The following is a 20520-nucleotide window of genomic DNA, read 5'->3' as shown; positions in this document are numbered from 1 at the left end:
AGTCTCAGAGAGCCCACAAAACTGCTGGAAAAGTCAGCTCACTCATTATCTAGTCGTTGGCGCCACAATACCAGGGCAGCAGCTAACACAGCCCAAGACCCCAGCCCTGCTCCACCACCATCTTCAGGGCCCCTCGCTTCACTGTTTCAACCTCCTCAATTGTCTTCTCTGCTCACTCAGATTCTATGTCAGTAAAGGCATGGGTATGAGGCAGTACTCTCAGCCCCACACCTTGGAACCCTGCAGTGAGAGGGAAGAGCCTCTAATGCTAGAGGAACACATCTCCAGCTTAGAGGCCTGGTCCAAAGCACTGTGGCCCTCTTCTTCTCCACTGCATTCTATTCTGCCTACAGGCAGGTGATAGGGTTGAATACAGGATCCTGTGTTTGAACTCGTAGTCCCCAGCTGGTGCTGATGTTGAAGGAGGATGTGCAACTTTCCAGAAGTAGACCCTAGCTATGGGAAGAGGATCCTAGGGTTGGGGTGTGTGTGGATGGGGGTATCAGTAGGGGTAGAGTGTGTATGGATGGGGTGGAGGCATGGATGGGGTGGAGGCATGGATGGAGTGGAGGCATGGATGGGGGTAGGGTCATGGATAAAGATGGAGGCATGGATGGGGTAGGGTCAATGTTCTGCATATAAAATGTCTTTATGTAGACAACAGATCTGCATGAAAAAAAGTCATAGATATGGAGAATAGATTTCCCCTATACAGAAAAAAAAGCATGTAATTTATCATCCTTGAGACAGAAGACTGTGCTGGGCATAGTGGCACATGCCTTTAATCTCAGTACTCGGAAGGCAGAAGCAGGTGGATCTCTGTGAGTTCAAGGCCAGTCTGGTCTGCAGAGAGAGTTTCAGGACAGGCTCCAAAGCTACACAGAGAAACCCTGTCTCAAAACAACAAAACAAACCAAAAGCAAGCAAACCAAAGACCGGATGACTGTGAAGCTCTACCAGCCGTTTATGGAAAGTGACGAGTCGGGTCAGATTTGAACCCTAATCCCTGAGCCCCAACCCTACATTCTTTGCCATACAGCTTCATCCCATTAGAGACTCCAAACAAGCCCTGCTGGTTTTGGGGGCCCAAAGGAGCAGTGACTTCATCCTAGCCACTGTAGGGTCAGGCAGCACTACACACCCTTTCTCTTGAACCCACTTCTTTTCCTACCCAGACCAGAGAGCCAGCCACTGCCCTGGCTATATTGTCCAAGTACCTAGTGTGTGCTGATACACAGCTTTACAGAAGTCACCCCCACCCTCAGCCCAGCCCACTCGTCCTTAACACTCACAACCTGGGCACCATCTCCATGTGGCTGTAGCCTGTGGCTGTGGCTGTGGTCGTGGCCGAGGCTATGGCTCTCGCTATGGCAGAAACGGCTTATGGATACGCCACAGAGTTCAAAATCACAGGCTTGGCAGGAAGTGGCATCTATACATAGCTCCGCCATTCTGCAAGCACTGTTGGCTCCTTCTGAATAAACGCTACCCTATATTAAATGCCAGGATTCGGCAAGCAATGCTGCCTGTTTGCAATGCGATTGAGGACTGAAGGTAAGATTGATTCTGATGTGAGCACTGGCAAAGCAAATGGGTTTTTGAAAACCCTATAATTTCCCTGCAACCCTTGACTTCACTAAACACACATTTTTAGACTGCAGCACCGCTAGGTAGGCATTAAACAAAAATGAGGTGGTCTAATGATGATTTATGTATAGGATAACCTTCTATAAAGAATTCTGCTCTGATTTCAGGGTAACTTACAGAGGTGCCAACTTAACCAAACAATGCAGCTTGTTCTGTGTCCACTGTCACAGCATGATCCTGGGGCAGGGCATTTGCCGGCAACTGCCTTAAATCTGCTGAAATTCACCCAGTGGGTGCTCTGGAAATGCAGCGCCTGCCATGAACTAAGTGGAAAAGCAAAACACGACACATGCACACACCGCCAGAGGCACCTGCGAACACAGACATTTCTGCTTGACTGGGGAGCCGGGCTGATGGTTCTGGAACCAACCAACTGGCGAATAACTGCAGAACAGGCTGCCTGCTGGGATATTGGACAGAGTCCCTGGGAGCCTCTAGAGCTCCCGGGATAAAGGCTGCAGAACCAGAGTCCAGTTGAGCTCCTCCTGGTGGCGCAACTTCGGGAAGGCCTTACAGCCCCACCCCAAGCCTTGGTTCACTGTTCAGTGAGTGCCTTAAATCTGTGTCTCACACAGATGTGGTTGGGAGGGCTCAGAGATAGGATAACTGCAGATGGGCTTGGTTTCTGCACTGAGAGCAACGCAGATGACGAGGGAGCCCATGAGGGAAATCGTACTGAAGACCCTATCTGAGGCCTGAGGCAGGTGGCCGACCTCCATGCGTCCCAGACCCTTGACATTGGACAGGGGTAGTAATAGAACCTGCTAGGTAGGATTCACATGGAGATGAAACGACAAGACCCCGGGAGATAGCATAACACAGGAGCGTATGGATGCGTATGGATGCTGCTCACTGCCCATTTACTGCTTCCTATCCATTTTTATTGTGGTTATCCATCACTGTGGGCCACTGAACCAGGGAAAGCATGCCTTTGTGGTCCCTGGGGGTATTTTGAATCTCTAACTTGCAAAGTGTGTTGAATTTAAGGGTCTTTTTTTGTTTGGGGTTTTTTTTTTTTTTTTTTGAGACAGCATCTCATGCAGCAAAGGCTAGACTCAAACTCCCGATTCTTCAATTTCCACCTCTCAAATGCCATGAAATATGTCATCATGCCCAGTTTTTGACAAATCTGTTTAAAGACTTCAGAAGATAGGACATTCTCTCTGTACTTGAGGAAAGAATTTAGGACTATTTGAGTTCAGTGTTTCCTTCTTCCCTATAGCAAAGAGAAACAGAAGGGTCACCTGATTCTAACTAGCTGCCTTCCCAGAGGAAACAATGATTGCTGGAAGGCACTAGACAACCCCAGAGTCACTGTCACGAAGAAGGAGCTTGGGGTCCAGGAACAAGAGTTTCAGGTTTTGCCTGGTGGAAACTGTGTGTGCTGGGGCAAACTGCCTGGTCTCTCTGATGCCATCTTCTTTAAATCCACAAATGGAGGTGTTTCCCTCAGCCTCAGCAGAAGAATGGAACAAGATGACCTGTGATAACTACAACAAGACCCTGTAGGTGTGTAGTTTAATATGCATCAACTTTCTCCCCTTTAATTTCTCTTCTCTCCACACAAGTCACTAAACCTAGCTGTGCATCCTCATAAGCAAAATGGGCACAATAACCATTATGGAGCAAACAGGATAACCCAGTAGTGTGATATAGACTGTTTTTCAAAGGGAACACTTACACCTAAACTAGGGCCTGAGTGCACAGAGCAGACAGAGCCAGTGGAGGAGCTGATGTCCTCTGTTCCCAGGTTTGCAACAAGTGACTACCAAGCACAAGGGAGTCAGAGATGTGTAACACCACATACCCAGGCATTTGGCTTACCCCCACACTGACTAGATACAATCATAGAATATTTAAGTTAAAAACCAAACCAAAACAGGATCTTGGTCACCTGTGCATGTCTTTGTAACTTTCTCAAGGCTGACCTCCTCTCCTGGCACACCCTGACGATGCCACCCATAGGTGCAGCCTTAGGCAGACATCTCAATTTTTTCTTCCAATGGTCAGAGCTATGGCAGGCACTTGATCCTCATTGCTGAGCACCTCCCCTAAGCACAAGAGCAAAGGAGCTGGGTAAAGATGTGTCCTAGAGGGTGCCACGCCCCTGAAGGAGGGGTGACATGGGTTCTAAAATACCATTAATGAGCAAAGACAGCAATGATAAAGCTAGCAGAGACTGCAGAAGGGAAGAGGGCAGTCTGAGTGGTGGTCAAACCTCATCTCAGCAGCAGTCAGAACAGAGTGCTATTTGAAAATACTTTGGAGGATGGGTAGAGTTTAGAGAAAGAAAGTGGAAAGCTTGTGGCAAACAAATAAATAACCTTCCCAAAAGTCATTAAAATTGTGTGCCCTAAGCATGTGCAGCCAAGAAACTGGTCTGAGAGCAGAGGTCTACGCCTGAGTTTCACATCAGTCACCAAGAAGGCTCAGCTCTGTGACCCACGTTGAGTGCCAGTCTGTTGTGATTGGAATAAAGTAGCTCACTAGCTCAGAATTGAGTATAATAAAGGCTTCTTTATTTAGGGGTAGACTCACAGATCAGCAATCTTTTGTGTGAATGGGGAACAGATACTGAATCCAGCAGCTAAGGAGCTACATACATTCTTTCCATCTGTATATACATAGTACATTTGATTTGCCCAAAGTGGGCCATATATTAAAGGCTATTGGCTGAAGGAGTTCCCACAACACCAGGGCCCTCTCCAACCCTGTAATTCCAGAAGCTCACTTGTAGCCTACTTATGGCCTCTTAACGGTGTCCTGGGACCACTATCCCTTTTGTGTTTGTGTCCAACCTCTCGCAGCCTTTTTACGTAGAGAAGACACACAGGACTGAAGTTGCCTTAAGGTCACCATATGTGAAATGTAATTCATAAAGCAAATCTGCATTCCAGAGCCAAAGCAAGCTTACATCTGTTTAGGGCATTGGGATCTCTAGACATCAGAGCTGAGGCAGAAGGTCAGGGCTCAGTTCCAGGGTCAGGGTTCAGGTCCCTATGTCTCCATTAGAACCAAGAGCTGGTGCCCACTACAGCCTTCATGGGAGAATGGCTATCTTGTCCACTAGTCTCTATCAGAAAGGCCAGAGCCTCTGATCACTGCACACATAGTCAGAGCTGGGTAGTTAGTGACATGTTTCTATCCCCAGGCAAGTTCAGGAGTCAGCGGCAGGCTCTCCCTTCTGGACGGAAGTCCAAGGACAACATAGAAGACTTATTCTGGGGAACCTGCTCTAGAGAATCAGCAGGAAGCAGAATACGCCAGAAAACACCCCCTCCCCAATCATCTGTATGGCCACGAGGAAGATGCTTAACTTCCATGGGCTTCTATATTGTCATTTATAAATGGGGGAGGGGCATGATTTTTCTTAAAAGGTGATTGTGAGGATTAGCGGTAGAATACATGAAATGCCTAACCCAAAAAGAGGGCTCCATACATGATGGGCATCACCCTTAATCTTGTTATTTTTAATCATTCTGTTGCAGTGTTACACTGGTCCCGGGGATAAAATGATGGGAAAAGAAAACCGCACACCCTCCTGCGCAGACGGTTAGAAATAGTGGGAACAGAGCCAAAGGAGCCGTAACATCTGCATCAGGCTTGTGGTGTGGGCTCATAGAAGGGGAGAAAGGATGACTAGCTTCGTGATAGGAAGAAGACATGGGTAGATAAGTCAGGCCAGGATAACATCAGTGACAAATGGAGAGAGATGGGGAAGTCCGTGGAAAACCAAGTCTGGTAAGGTGACTTACATTGCCCTGTGGGCAAAGGTGGGTACCAGGGCAAGGCACTGTCTGATGAGAATCCTTGAAGCAAGGGCTTTTTCAGAGAGATTCCCTGCCAAACAGATTCCCTTTGTCCCTGTTTGTCCCCTCCCCCAAGATGCAGAGTCCCTGATATACCCCCATGCTGGACCAAGGCCCAGTGACAGCCTAGCATCCAAGAGCCCCAATCCACACTAACAAGGCAGCTCAGCCAGGCTCATCTTCCAGGGCAGCAGGGGATACATCTGGCTGGCATCTGAGCTGTGTCCAAAACTCCCCACTGGGGCTAAGAAAGCCAGTCAGGATGCTGGGGAAGAGCATGCTGGGAAACTCCCACAAGGAGCCTGCATCGATATAATCAGGTCTGGTGGAAATTAAAAGCTATTAGGAACAGGGCCGGATTTATCTTTATATCCAATAACATGCATTGTAATGGTGATCATGCAGATGGGAAATTAAGCCACATCTTGGCTTCACTGAAGGCCTTAATTCTAACCTGTTTGTATACCGCTCTTAGTCCTCTTATGCCTACCCTGCCCACTCTGAAGAAATGGTTTATCTTTCTACACACACACACACGCACAAGGCACACACGCACACACACACACACACACACACACACACACGGTACTCTAGGAGGAACGTTGGGGTAGGAGTCTGGCAGGTCAAAGATTTTACACCTTTAGAAGATTGAAAACCAACACATAGTTGAAGGGAGGAGAGGCTGGGGGGGCAAGCAGAGATGGGAGCAATAGTTAGCTGGGTTGTCTTTCTAGCTTTTCCAAGTTCTGAGAAATCATAATAAAAAGCTGGATAGGGCTTGGGTGGCTGGTTACAAGACAGCATGGTCAGCCCAGAAGGGCAGCCTCTGAGCAAATCCTCAGTTCCCAGAGCTTGTTTAAACACCAGGTTCCTTCAGAAAGAGGCACGGGAGGTGGCCAACAGGCCCTTCTTCCCAGGGTACATGTATGCTTTTCCTAAGAAGGATGCTTTCTGAGACCTCATCTGGTCCACTCTGATGTCCTGGTTTTCCTTCGACTTTCCAGCACCTGTTCCTGCTGGCCCTGAAGTGTAGAACATTAGAGACTAGCCCCATGGACCCAGAAACCACAGTTAACACAGGATCCCTGCTCCAGATGCTAACACTGCGGCTTCCATTCTCCACGTTCAGACCAGATTATCGCCTCCGCCATGTGAAGAAGTGACACCCTGCTGTCACAAAACACGGGCCTAAACATACAGAATGTATGCACACTGGGCATGTGAGAACATGGGGTATAAAAGCCCTATTTCATAAAATTTTATAAACTACTCACATTTTCCAAAACTAAAGCATGTGGCATGTATCCCCAATCTCTGGTCCTCTTCTACTGAGACCAGATGCTGCCAAGCCTCACTGTCTCCCATTCCCCTGGATTTCCCTCAGGGGCATATTAGTTAGACTCAATGTATTGGGAAGACTGCCCCTGGACCTAACAAATAGCTAAGGAAGGATCTAGAATGACTATGGCTGGAGCTGGAAGGCTAGGTAGAAGAGGAAAATTCTCTAAGACCAAAGAAAAAAAAGGCAGTCTACCAAAATTTAACACGGTCCCACAGATTAACATCAAGGCCACTTCTCTGGTAATTATGCCCTTTGGGGCTACCAGCCTGGTCTTGACATCAAAGACAGCTCTGAAGAACCAACTACAAGGGGTGCCTGGGGGAGCTAGCCACCTCCAGCTCCTGGGTACACAAGCTAGTTAACCTTCCCTCCCCACCTGCTCTGCTCTGGCTACCTGGTACACACCAGTTTGTCCTCATGTCCCCATCTGTCCAGACTGCCTCCAAGAATCCCTCGGAACTCTCAAGCAGCCATTCCTTCCTCACTGGACACTGAATGAGCCCTTACTGTTGTGAGTACAGAGGGCTCAGTGTGTTAGGAGCAGAGGATGCACGCGTAAACACAACACTCTTCTCATTCCTAGGAAAGCCAGTCGGGAATGAGATACAAGGTCAGCTACACAGTAGGAATACACACACCACACCAGGGACCAGTGCAAACATTGAAGGACTCTGTCTTGTACCTAAACAATGGCAACTACAACTCAGCATATCCTCAGAATGGCAGGCAAACGTTCTAAACACTGTATATTTTTATTCCAACCCTATAAACCCATTCTATAGTTGTAAGAAGTTATGCCCTATGAATGACGACAATTGACCCAGCTAGTAGCCATGGGGCGAGCTTCCCAGGAAGTCTGGTCCCAGATTTTAGGTTTGTTATCATCACCTGCACTTGGTTCCATCAAACCATCCCTTTAAAAATCAACATAGAGTATGTCCCCCTAAGCTCTCACTGCCTATAGCACACTGTTAAAGCTTCGTGGTCCTCAGAGAAACTGGGCACATTTGTGTGCACACAGGGGAAGCAGGAACTTAGGGGAAATCCTGCTTCGGTTTAAGCCTCATCTGAGTAATCAACGCGTGACCTGGAAGAAACTGAGTTCCATCTTTGAGACTAGGTTTTCTCTTCTGTAAGTGGAAAGAGGAAAACTCACTTCTGGGCTTTGTACGAGGCTAAAATATGATGAATGAAGGTGTCTTAGCCCAGTGCCAGAAAAATAGCGAGTACTCAAAAAGTTTTAATAACATAATTATTATTTTAATGGACACAATGCTTCATCCATAAACCCCACTTGTAAGAAGTACTACATTTCCTACTGGTCTTTAAATGCCTCAAACCTGACTTTTCTAGAAATACAGGAACCCCGGTGTCCATCGTGTCGGAAGCTTCCCCAGAGATGTGCAGCATCTGCTAACCTCTGTTCCCTACTTGGATGACGTCTTTGGGTCTTTGGCTGTGTCTGCCATGTCTCATTTGGGACTTCAGTCCCTGCCTTGAAGGGCTCCCACAGATGCTCCCTGAAGTCCAAGCACTCTTTCCATAGACGCCCACAGTACCATTCCCAGCCCCATATTCCTTCTCTTTCCTTTGTCTCTTTCTCTCAGAGGCTCCCCTTCCAGGCAGCTCCCATTAACTCACATTTTTACAAAAAGGAGAGAAGGAATCTGTAAGTAGCGTGGAGTCTGCCTTGCTCCCACCAGGCTGCTAACCTGTCTGCTACTGAGAGATCTTTTGGACTGGCCGTCTGCTTGGAACTGAGAGAAGGAAAGTCATGAGAACAAGGCACATGCTTATGTCTTTTTTTTTTTTTTTAAGCACCTGTCATGCTAGCTACAAACATGTAAGCATAGGTCTCACCCTGCTGTACCCTAGAACCATCTAAAGAGCTCTGGTCAGTGCTGAGACCAAGGCTGGCTCCCGAGTGATTTGAATTCAGCTGACCGGAACACAACAATTTCAAAGGTGCTGCTCACATCTCGAGGTGGAGGGGGCTCAGCAAGATGAAGAATCCTGCTCTATGACAGGTTGCTATAGAGGCTTCTCATCCTCAACTCACTCGGAAGGCTGCGGATCATTCCAGACAACCGGCTGGGAACCTGGGTGCCAACAGCCTGCTTGAAGAGCACTGGTTGGGATGTTACACTTCATAGAATGTTAAGGATGAACCTTGAGGAAAATGGAGCCCCTGTGGTGTGGGGGATGAAGGGTTTTTATTGGATCCTTGAAGGTTAAATAAAGATTTAAGAAGTCCTTTTGTGAGGTTCCAAGACCTGTTTCCTGTTGGAGGGACAATCCTTCCCAGGCGAAAATGAACCAATGAGGGGTTTCTGAGACTCCAACACAGTGCTAGCTCATTTCCAGCGTCAGCCACCGACGGGTCTTCTTATCTTTCAGCAACTCACAGGAAAGCAGAAGTCCTGTATGCACACTTCCTCAAACCGAATTCCCCAATGTTCAGCCTCATTACCCTAGTCACTATAGAACATGCGTGTACTCTGTCCTGTATGCACACATCCTTAGACCAGGTTCCTCAGATATCCAGTCTCATTACCCTAGTCACACATAGAGCACAAATGTGCCCTGTCTCTCCTACCACCTTTCACAGGTGAGATTACCAATGACTCTCATAAGTCAGGGCAAGTTCAAGAGGAGCCCCAGTATCACCGGCAGCCCCACCCCTGTGTCTGTGGAACCGTCTTCGATAGCACGGGCCTCAACACACATACCATCCCACACAGAGATGATCAGATGGATATCAAAGATGCTCATTTGCCAGAACTCCACAGAGCAGTAACAAATCAGTCCCTAAAGCCATTGTCACAGTCTTGCTCCGTTCATTGACCAATTCAGACACTAACCACCACCCGGGGCAGCTCTGTCAGCCGCCACCCATGATTCCTTACCTGGAGTGATGGAGACTGTGTCTTTCTCCCAGGACACAACACTAACATATTCCTGCACTGAAGAGGGGATGAGGCACTTAAAGACGGCCACGTTGCCACGCATTGACCTTTGATCCTCCACCCGGACGGTGTAGGGTTCCCTGAAAACTGTGAGAGATTGAAAAAGGGGTGTCACAAGGTCTTGGTGGTGGTGAAAGGGAACAGCAAGTGAGTTCAGAACAGTGACCATCATTTCCCAAAATAAAATCCAGATTATATGAGCTAACTACCATGTGGGGCTATTTCAATGTATCCTGGGAAATGTAGTTCAGATAATTGAGTTCTTCATGGTATTGGTGGCATCCAATGGGCAGTAGAAAAGAATAATTGAAACCAGGGTTGTCTGAGACCCAGGTACAGTCCTCATATTCCTACTGCCCTCCAACCTCTTGTTGCTTCTATCCTGTTTCAACTTCGGTCCTGATTTTAGGGCCATCTGTCCCTCTAGAGTCTACTCCTGTCTGCTCCCAGCCCTGCACTCATTTTTCACATGGCGTTGCCTGCAGCCACTCATGTGTCACATTCTGCAGGTGAGCTGGCCCTACCTTAAGAGTGGGATGAAGACCTCTGCCTCCCCCTGTCTTTCTCAGCTCGGCCTTAGCCAGGGGCTCGCTTTTTCCTTCCACTCCCTTTTCCGACAAGAAGAGTTTGACAGTCTAGAGCTCCCACTACCTACTGACCTTGTCCCCAGCAGACACCTGGGCAACATGCCCTTCTGCTCTCCTTGCCATGGTTGCCAGGGCGACACCCAGAGCCCTGGCATCCTCCCCGCAAGCAGTGCACCTGCAGCCTCTCTGGCATTGTCAAGGGCCTCTTTAATTGGTTGTGTTTCCAGTGGACCTGGCCCTCCCCGGGCCTTCATCTTTCTTCATCTCCGGGCAAGAGGAAAGGAGGAAGGGAAGGGAAGAAAAGAGAGAGAGGGGAGAGGTTGGCCGTTGGGCTCTGGTCCAGCCCTCGCTTAGGTCTGGCAGCATTGCCTCCATCCAATCTCACAAAGGAGCCTGGGGGGGGGAGCTGACCCCCGTGGGTGCTGGAGTAGTGCAGCAAAGACAAGTTGTGTTGCACACCAATCCTGGGGGTCTTGGAGAGGCAGCCAAGGTGTATCAGACATGTGTGTCAGACATGCAGCCCCACTCCTCCTCTGAGCAGCATAGGGATGTTGGATACAGGTCAGTCAACCTGTGAGCCTCAATTTCCTCATCTGTGGAGCAGCATAGAAAAGGCCAGGCATGTGGGAATTATTTTGACTTGGCTTTCTCATCAGTAAGAAGCCTTGTGTAAACTCACTGTGAAGACCAAATTCTAACTCGAGGAGAGGAGTGTACCTGATGATGGTCTTTCCCAGGGCTCTTAGATATGGAGACTAGAACTGAACTTAAATCCAGGCTTCAAGACTTCCAGCTCAATACTTGGGGATGTATTGAGGGCCAAACAATGCAGAAGAGATACCTACAGAAGCATGGGGGAGAACCCTTGCCCCGGCAGCATGGCCAACAGTTAACCCCCATGTCACACAAGGCCATGGGGGAGCGGAGCCCATCCCTCATTCTCCCATAGCTCTGGGCCTAGACCCTTGCAGCCTTGTTCTTGTGAAAAGTCCTGTGGTGAGAGGTCAGAGTTCAGGAGCTCATCCTGAAGGACCTGTCACTAGGCCTGCCCCCTGGACCTGGCCAGCACAGCTACAGGACAGAAGACACACTGGCGTGCCATGATTGCCTGGCCTCTTGCACCCAGATTCCCTTGTAAAAAAGCCAATGCCCACACCTGGGTGCCTTACTGCTCTCTGAGGCACTTCCTGTCAGTATCAGAAGTAGAGTGTGTTGTGATGTCCTGGTTCAAAAGAGCCGATCAAAGCCACTTGCTCACTTCCAGGTCTGCCCTACTGAGATCAGACTTTCGGTTTCACCCCTGCCTCTCTGCCTCCACAGACTCTTCGGAGATCCGGTTCTCTCACCGCTAAGATTTTCCATTGTGAACTGTACTTAAATGATAGTGCTCCGAGTTGTTTGGCGCTCAAATGTTCATCAACAGTGGGATGGACAAAGAGTGTGCGGCCTAGTTACATGGTGAAATACCATGCATGAATGATAACGAGTGACCTTCCGCCACACACAACAGTGAGAAGAAATGCCATGATGAGAATAGTGAGCTGAAGATTCCAGAAAAGTCAGGATGTAGGCCTCCATTTTGTAAAGCACGGACAAAGAAAGACATCCAAATTATTCCAGCTCAGGAGAGTGGCTGTCCTGAGAAGAACGGAGACCAGAGAGAGCAAGAGGGGACCTCTGAGGTGCTGTGGTATAGCCCTGTGCTGGGTGTTAGCTGAACCTTCGGGAAACTGCTTCAGTTACATCGGATAGCATGCACTTTCCTCGATATAGTTCAGGGAGAGGAGGTGTCTTAGGGCTTCTATTGTTCAAGCAAAACACCATGACCAAAAATAAACTGGGGAGGAAAGGAAGACAGGACAGGGACTCAAACAGGGAACGTTCCTGGCAACAGGAGTTGATGCAGAGGCCATGGAGGGGAGCTGCTTACTGGCCTGCTTCCCATGGCATGTTAAGCCTGCTTCCTTACAGAACCCAGGATCACCAAGCCAGGAAGGGCACCACCCGCAATGGGCTGGACCCTCCCCCACTTGATCACTAATTGAGAAAATGCATTACAGCTAGATCTCATGGAGGTATTTCCTCAGCTGAGATGCCTTCCGCTCTGATGACTCCAGCTTGTGTCAAGTTGACACACAAAATCAGCAAGTACAGGAGGTTTGACAAAATGAAGCTTGAGCAAGTTTCCTGCTTCAGTGATGTGCACTCTGTCATTTAACTCACGGGCAGTGCTGTGCATGGTAGAGAGATAGATACTCACTTTGAATGTGCCCAAGCACCACAGTAGATGGCCAAGCTGACCCTAGGTAAATGTTTCTTTCAAGCTTTCATGCGCACACCACATATATACCCTCACAATGCCAGCCTGCTTCCCCCATTCTGTGTGCAGACCTCACAGGGAGCCCCCATCAAGGCGCAGGTGTCTGGTCCCTCACCTGCTTTGATGCGAATGTTAGGGCTCCGGATCTTGCCGGCTGCATTCTCCGCAGTGCAGAAATAGTCGTTGTCGTGTATAAAGCTATTGAAGGCGGAGGGGGAGAAGGGGTAGAGCTGCAGAGTCCCGTTGGCATGCACGTGCCGGATATGCGGTACATCGTAGATGTCATCCCCCGTGGCCAGGTACCATCGAAGAGCCGCGCTGGGGGAGCCCGCGGCCGGACAGGGCACCACCACACCCACAGAGCTGGAGAAGGTTACCTGCTGCAGGGAGTCATTTACAAAGTAGAGGCTGGTGCCAACATCCTCAGGGCGGGCTGCAGGAAAGAAAGAGAGAGATTTGGTTAGGGTCTGCTGGAGAAACGTGCATGGAAGCCTTGCAGGCTGGCACTGATTCATCCAGCCATCGTGTGTCAGTCAGCCAATAAACACTACTGAGCACCAATTATCTACCAGGAAAATAGCAAAGAAGAGAAAGGACACTTCCTGCCCTATAGATGTTTCTCGGTTAGTTGGTACAGAAATGACAAAAGTCAAAAGTCTCATTTTCTGGACTGAGCCAAGTCCCTGGAGAGAGGCTGCCACAAACCCTGTTGCAAGAAGGGTCCAAAGTCACCACCTACTGTGGCAATGCACATATCGGGAGAGACGCTGAGATACCTAGATCCGTAGCTACTTAGCACCAACCCTTCACAGCCTGGCTCCCAGCCATTTCTTTAACTCACTTGCACAGCCCCAAGGGGGAGATGGTCTCTCTTCTCCCCACGCCCCTTCCCCTCTCTCCTTTCCCTGTACATATATGAGTGTTTTACCTGCATGTGTGTACATGTGCACCACATGCATGTGTGGTACTCACAGAGGCCAGAGGGGCACCAGATCTCCTGGTACTCAAATTCCTATGTGGGTGCTAGGTACTGAACCTGGGACCTTGGGAAAGAACAAGTACTTTTAGCCACTGAGGATTTCTCCAGCCCACAGCTCGCCTTTCATCACCTATATTAATTAGAGTTTCGTGGCTTTGATCAAAACTTGACCAAAAGCAACATGGGGAGGGAGAGGTTTGTTCGGCTTGCAGGCTACAGTCCACCATCAGGGGAGGCCAAGGCAGGCACCTGGAGGCAGGAACTAAAGCAGAGACCATGGAAGAATGCTGGTTACTGACTTGCTCCCCATGGCTTGCCCAACCTGCCTTCTTGGGACTCAGGACTACCAGCTCAGGGGTGGGACCACCTACAAGGCACTGGGCCCACCCACATCAATAGTTAGTCAAGAAAATGCCCCTCAGGTTTGTCCATAAGCCAATCTGTTGGGGCATTTTCTCAATTGAGGTTCACTCTCCCTAAATGATTCTAACTTGTGTCAAGTTGGGAAAGAAGAAGAAGAAAAAAACCCTAGCCAGAACATTGCCCCCTTCTGCAAGTTTAGGATACTCAGGGATTATCCAAGAGCATAGGGCGGTTGTAGAGCTAAAATTCGGAGGCCTTGCGAAGTAGGGTCCCTTGCTCTTCCTAGTCTGGAGGTGGCAGGGAAAGGGTCTCACTGTCACAGCCTGAGAAGACTAGGTAGAGGAAGTGGGGTGCTAGCCTGGGAGAAAGAAGGCAGTGGGGGTCAGTGAGGGCTTGGATCCTTAGAGGTCATCAGAGCATTTTCCAGGCGACCTATCCGGATGAGGAGCAGGAGGCTCAGACTTGGTCTTGACTGCCTGCAGAAGTCCCTGCTCTTCCATCACTGGCACCTTCCCTTCTCAACTGGACAGTAAGCAGGGTGGACAAGCCTGGGAAGACCCCTCCCATCCCTGATGCTCTTCCAAACCCCTGTCCCATAGAGTAACATCCTCAGGGCCACCTGGCAGGAAGGGCAGTATCTGTTCTTCCCATTCCAGCATCAGGCTTTAGAACCACCTACTCCTGCCCTATTGTGGGAATTGGGGGGCCCTCTTTCCCTACTTAGGGGCCTTCCCCTTTAAGAAGGCCAACCCAAAGGAAGGGAGAACCTGGCCCCCTAATCTCCTGTGGGAAGCCGGTCCCTCTCCACCAGCAAGATGAAAGAGTAAGCAACGGGCTGCTGCTTGTTTAAAGAACGTTGCGGGGGACCCAACTTGACCTCAATTTCCACAACTTTATGGGGAGGGGGAGAGCTTACATCCGGACTGTATTAATATTCTTGCCTTAACTCAGAGCAGAGCCTCTAGGGAGAATAGACCAGGCAGGTCGTTGAGGAAGGCCATTAAGCCTCATTGGCCAGAGCAATTCACATCATCTCATAAAAAGCCGTGATGAAGCCATTAGCAGCTGTGCTGGAAAAAAAACATCCGTGGGCTCCTGGCTGCAGTGTCAGGGGCATCCTCTTAGCAGCAAATGCATTTGCTGTCCCCACCAGGCCCTGCATCCCCAGCGGCTGAAAAGCTCTGGGGGGAGGCAGCATCGCTTGGTAATCTCCTCACACTGCCTCCCATGTAATAGTCCATGGTTTAGTGTGTCTGCTCAGGGAGACTCTCAGAAGCTCTTGTAGCAGGCCTGTTCTCTGTGGCTGGAATATTCCTCATGATCACAAGATCAGGTCGTTTTACGAGCTAAGCCATGGTTCAGTGAGACTTTTCAGCATGCATGTGTGGGGCCCATTCTCACCTTCTGAGAGGCCCTCCTGACCAAGATGCATTCAACAACTAATTGGCATTGTCTCCTCTATGGCCTTGTGGTGTCCTCCCAATGGCCTACGACTGAGTGACCATTATCAGAACAATCTACAAAGGAGGAGATTGAGGCACTTCCTTGTCTTCCTCAAGACTCACATAACCAGTAGGTGAGCTCTCTGGGATGGCCACCCAGGAAATTTGATCCAGAAATGCTTTCTTAACAGGCAATGTGTGGCTATGATATGATCAATGCAATAAAAAGAGGGCCTTCCTCAAACACAATCAGGCCACACCAACCTCTTTCTCTCTCCCTACCTACGTCCCTCCTAATAGACTCTGGGTCCAGCAGTCCTTAGCTTAGCCTTAGGGATCAGGGACATCCCCCTGGGTTTCTGGGTGCTTCTTCAGAAGGCCTAATTACTTAGCTACCTCTACTATGTCAGCTGCATGGATATGCAAGATGTGCAATGACTCTCCCTTATGCCTGAAGAATAAACACAGGAAAAATGAGAAAGTTCCCAGACAGAAAGGAATCCAAGAAGTGCTCCGTTCATGGGAAAATTCTCCCAAATACTTATTGTAAAGGTCTAAGGAAGAGATTTAAGTCGGACAGAACCCTGTTGATGACAAGAGATCCACCATAAGAACAGCAGTCACTGACTTCACTGTCAGCTGTGGGCCACACTTTGGGTCAGTCACTGTATTTCTATCAGTGGTAGGTAGCTATTGTCTTTCGTCTTAACTCCATAAAGTGAATTATCATGATTGTCATCATTAATATTATTTCCATTTTACAGATAAAGAAATTAAGACTGAAAAGATAGACCTCTTTGTGCTGTTGAATAATCAAGATGGAGACAGATCAAAATCACAGAAACCCAACTTTCCAGGCTTGGGAGCCCTGCCTATCGTCTCCCTACCCCAACCACACCCAAATGCACATTCCTGTCTCCTCCACCAGCCAGCCAGCCATCCCTTCCCCTCCCCTTGCCTCTGAGAACAGCCCTTTTCCAGGCCTTTCTGCTCCCACTAGGAGCATCAACCACAATGACAGCAGCCCTCCTGCACTTGGAGGCCTTGGCTCTTCCCAGAGCCAAGGACACGAGGTTCCCAGCAGCTACAAATGGGTAGATTTAATTGATGAATTGACTGGGATTGTCCAGCCACCTGTCAGGGCCGATGAAACAACAGATTTATAGCAAAAGACCAGTAGCCTCATATTTCTCCCGCTCCAGGACGCGAGCTGCTGTCTTCAGAGTGTGGGGGAGCTGGGGAGCATTAGACACACCATTCGTTTCTGCTTACGGTTCTGACAGTGCATTGCCGTCGTGAAACATCACCCTCAGGTGTAAAACAATAGCATTTTGCACTTAGGTTGGGTTCATATTTTACCCTCCCAAGGCACCTGTCATCTCAAAATGTGGAAGCTCTTAAATAAACATTAATTTAGCCTCACCCTATCTGCCAAGGGGAGGGAGTGAACAACAGATCCATAGGAGGGAAACCGAGGCACTGCCAGACGGATATCTGGATTTCTTGCCACAGGGAGAATGAAAAGCAGGGCAAATCATTCGGTGAATAAATGTAGACGCAATGATTCACAAGGGAAGCAGCGGGTGTTCAGCATCCCAGTCTGAGCTCAGGGAGTCTAGCGTAGCCTGTCCAGGACTTCATCTCCTCCTCCAGAGATCCACAGAGCAGCGATATCGCAAAGAAGCAAGGAGACGGAGCTCTACAGAGTCTTGGATGCAGTCTGACAGACTGTCTGTCTTCTAGAGTCTCACATCACCTGCTGTGTGATCTTATATAAGTGGCTTAGCCTTTCTGGGCCTCATTGTGCTCATATCCAAAAAAAGCAGGGTAAGGTGGAGCAGGAGAAGTTGCATGTCTTACCTACCCCATGGGGTTGCTGAGTGTAAAAGAGGGTGAAAGCCTCAACTCCCCTAGCGAAGATCTACGGGTAGGAGGTTCCAGGCTACCTAAAACAATCAGGGCACAGCTCTGCCTGCAGTATTTCAGAATCCAAAGCCCTCCGTTTCCTCTTAGCTGACTCCTTATCCTTCCCGGCCCCTTCCCAGCTCCTCCTTGACTCAAGGCTTTCATCGCTCCAGGAAACACACAATGCACCAGCTGAGTGCTCCAGAGTCTTCCAGGGAAGGCGGAGGCATCAAAAGCAATGGAGTAGTGTGCCGCCTTTCAGATCTCCTAAAGGGAGAGCCAGAAAGGGGCTAAGCCTTGGCACAGAGCTGAGTTTGGGAAGGAGCTATGCCAAGTACAGCTCTCAGGTTAGAGCTGGAATGCCGCAGGCCAGTTACGCCACAGGTCAGCCTTCGCTGAGCTGGAAGGTGCCTGGGACGGAGAGGCTGGCCCTGGAGGCATCCCTGAGAAGCTCAACATGGCAGCAGTAAAGCCTGGCAGTGAGTTGTGTGTGCCTGGGGAAACTGTGGAGCCTCCAGGCTGGAGAGAAGAGGGAGCAGCTGCAATGGCCTGCCTCCTGCCGTGGTGGAAAGTGTGGGGTGCAGGCGATGCCTATGACCTGGGAAAGGCACCGAGCAGGACACCCAGGTGACTCCTCACATTGGCGACTTCCCTCATTCAAGTAGATCCAAGACACTTCTTTTAGGGCTGGATATCTCTCTGGGGACTCATTGGCATGGCTGATGGCACCAGGTTCCAGAAAGGGAACCAACATTTCCTGAGTGGAGGCTGGACTGTGCAATGGGCGCGGGGTTTGGGTGCTTCTGTGACCTTATTTATATGTGCATAGACATGAAAAGTGAGGGTCCTGTGAGTGAAGAAGAGGAGGTTGGGGGGGGGGGGTCGGTAACTTCTGCAAGATCATACAGGGAGGAAGAAAAGGTAGCAGCAAGCCATAAATAATGTGCCCAAGGATTCTCAACTTCTCAGGAGGCTGAGGTAGGAAGAGAGCTTGAGCCCAGGAGCTAAAGACCAGGCTGGACAACAGGAGTGACTGTCTCAACAAAGAGAGAAAGAAATGGGGGGGGGGGGTAGAGATATATGGTGGGTATGTGGGTGGGTGGGTCAGGAATAAGGAATGGAAGGGTCGGGGAGAAGGCAGGAAGAAGGAATAAAAGGGAGGGAGGAGAAAGAAAAGAAGGGAGGAAGGGAGAAAGGAAAATAAACAGAAAAAGAAACAAGGAGAGAGTAGGAAGGAAAGGAAAGGGAGGAGGAAAGAGAAGGAAAGAAAGAAAAGAAAGAAAGAAAGAAGAGAAAGAAAGAAAAAAAGAAGAGGAAAAAGGAGGAAGATAAAGAGGAAGAGAGGTAGAGAGGGGGTACAGAAGTGGGAGGAAGAGATGGACCCAGGATCCAGCTGAGAGGTAAGGGCACTCGGCTGCCCAGCTGCGTTTTTCCCATCACAGTACAGAGTTCCTAGTCCAGTACCTAATGACGTTTCTCCTTCACCTTTCTCTTCAAACTAACCCCAGTTAGAAAGGAGATCCCATGACAGCAGACCACAGCTTTCTCCTTAAATCTCTGTCATCCCCTCCAGCGCTTTCTTCTCTCTGCAGACAAAACCGAGCAAATTTACAGAGAGCCAGGAAAGGTGGGGGGGGGGAATCCTTCATAAATAAAGAGAGAGACATTCAGATCAACAGCAAAGCTGCTTCTGGTCAAAGGGGGAAATGGCTTTTTAATAGAAAATGGAAGTTATGGGCCTGGCTGTCATGTGACAGACGTCCAGACTTAAACCCATTTAATCTTCTCTACCCGTGTAACATTGAGCAGCACCACCCGGACGCTGTGTTTCATAAAACAGACTCCAAATCGCTAGGAGATTAGAAGTGTAGAAATAGCACAGCAATATTTTTAAACCAGAAATCGTCCCCAGGCATCTGGCTGCCCCCAGGGTCACAGCTAGAACCTGCACATACATCCTACCTACCAACTAGCTCACCCTTGGCTTGTCTGGGCATCACGGGGGCGGGGGGGGGGGGGGAGGATTAGCTTGGCAAAGGAAACCTGACACGGGTGTCGCCTGTAGCAACACCAGTGGTCTCCCATCGACCTGCCTGGAGTGAGGTGGGGAGGTGTCTGGCTGCAGTTTAAGGCCCTCCCAGCATTCCTCAGGGGTGCACACTGAATTACCCCATGTCATCATCGCCAGTCATCAGAAGTGACAACCAGAGGGGACTGAAATATTAACACCTCCCTGCCTCCACGGGGACAGTGAGTCATTTAGTTCTCTTCCTTTGCAATGTTTACTCCTCTCATTCACTGGGTTTTGCATGGAGGCGTGTCTGCCAGCAGTGGGCACCTGAAACACCCACTCAGAGCTCTAAAGAACACTTGCCCAGGCCCAGTGTGTGAGTAGAGAGTGTGGCAGGTCTTCAGGGGAACAAGGACCAGAAGAGAGGAAGGACCAGGGGGACAGCAGGACCCCTCTACGATGCAGAACTGTGAGTTCCTGAGGACAGTGACCTTCCCAATGATCACTCCATTCCCTGGGCACAAGAGCGGGTTTTTATACAGTAAGTAACAGCCTTAGTTCCAATGCCCACTCCCTGGGTTCAAATCCCTGCTTTATTAGTTACAAGCAATGTGTACAAACCCGGACAAGACAACCTCGCCTCTCTGTGCCTTAGTTTCTATAAAACTGAGGTGACGGTATCTACCTCAGCGACAGCTTTTGGAGAATGCAAGTGTCTGGCACCGCTCAAGTGTTTGGAGCTGTTGTTGTGAGTCTGATTGTCATAGGAGACAAGCAGGAAGTACTTATGGAGCAAACAAGTCCTTATACAATAAATATTTACTGAGCATCCAGGAGGATGGCGATAAAACAGTGGTGGACAGACAGGAACACATAGAAGCATCACCTGGGAGTTTGTTAACACTACAGCTCCTCAGACAACAGCCATCCTGTGCCTGTCCTCTGTCCATGCTCAGTAGCAATTGGTGGGAAGAGTAGATGGTACCATGCTAGATTTCATGTTTCCAAAGCCCACAACATAGCTCTTGTGGGCTTGCTGCCAAGCCTTCCCACCGTATGTATTAACTGAACTTGACAATGGAGTTAATCCAGGAAGAGTTACATGGTCAATGAATGAGCAACACAATAGCAGTCCTGCCGCTGTCCACC

At 49.3% G+C, this 20520-nt stretch overlaps 1 protein-coding gene across 1 annotated transcript in view; it reads right to left on the bottom strand.

Annotated features, from left to right (window-relative positions):
- The window catches only part of Dscaml1 (DS cell adhesion molecule like 1), a 325942-nt gene that overhangs the window by 296143 nt on the left and 9279 nt on the right, over positions 1-20520 (bottom strand). The window contains exons 2-3 of the mRNA XM_057767042.1: positions 12787-13104; positions 9705-9851 (exon numbers count right to left, since the gene is read on the bottom strand). Coding sequence (XP_057623025.1) covers positions 9705-9851; positions 12787-13104 — 465 coding nt within the window. The remainder of the gene's footprint in view (positions 1-9704; positions 9852-12786; positions 13105-20520) is intronic.

The sequence above is a fragment of the Chionomys nivalis genome, chromosome 4, assembly GCF_950005125.1.
Source record: "Chionomys nivalis chromosome 4, mChiNiv1.1, whole genome shotgun sequence".
Classification (NCBI taxonomy): Eukaryota; Metazoa; Chordata; class Mammalia; order Rodentia; family Cricetidae; genus Chionomys; species Chionomys nivalis.
Note: the sequence above shows the minus strand (reverse complement) of the source record. Positions and strands in the feature narration are given on the sequence as shown.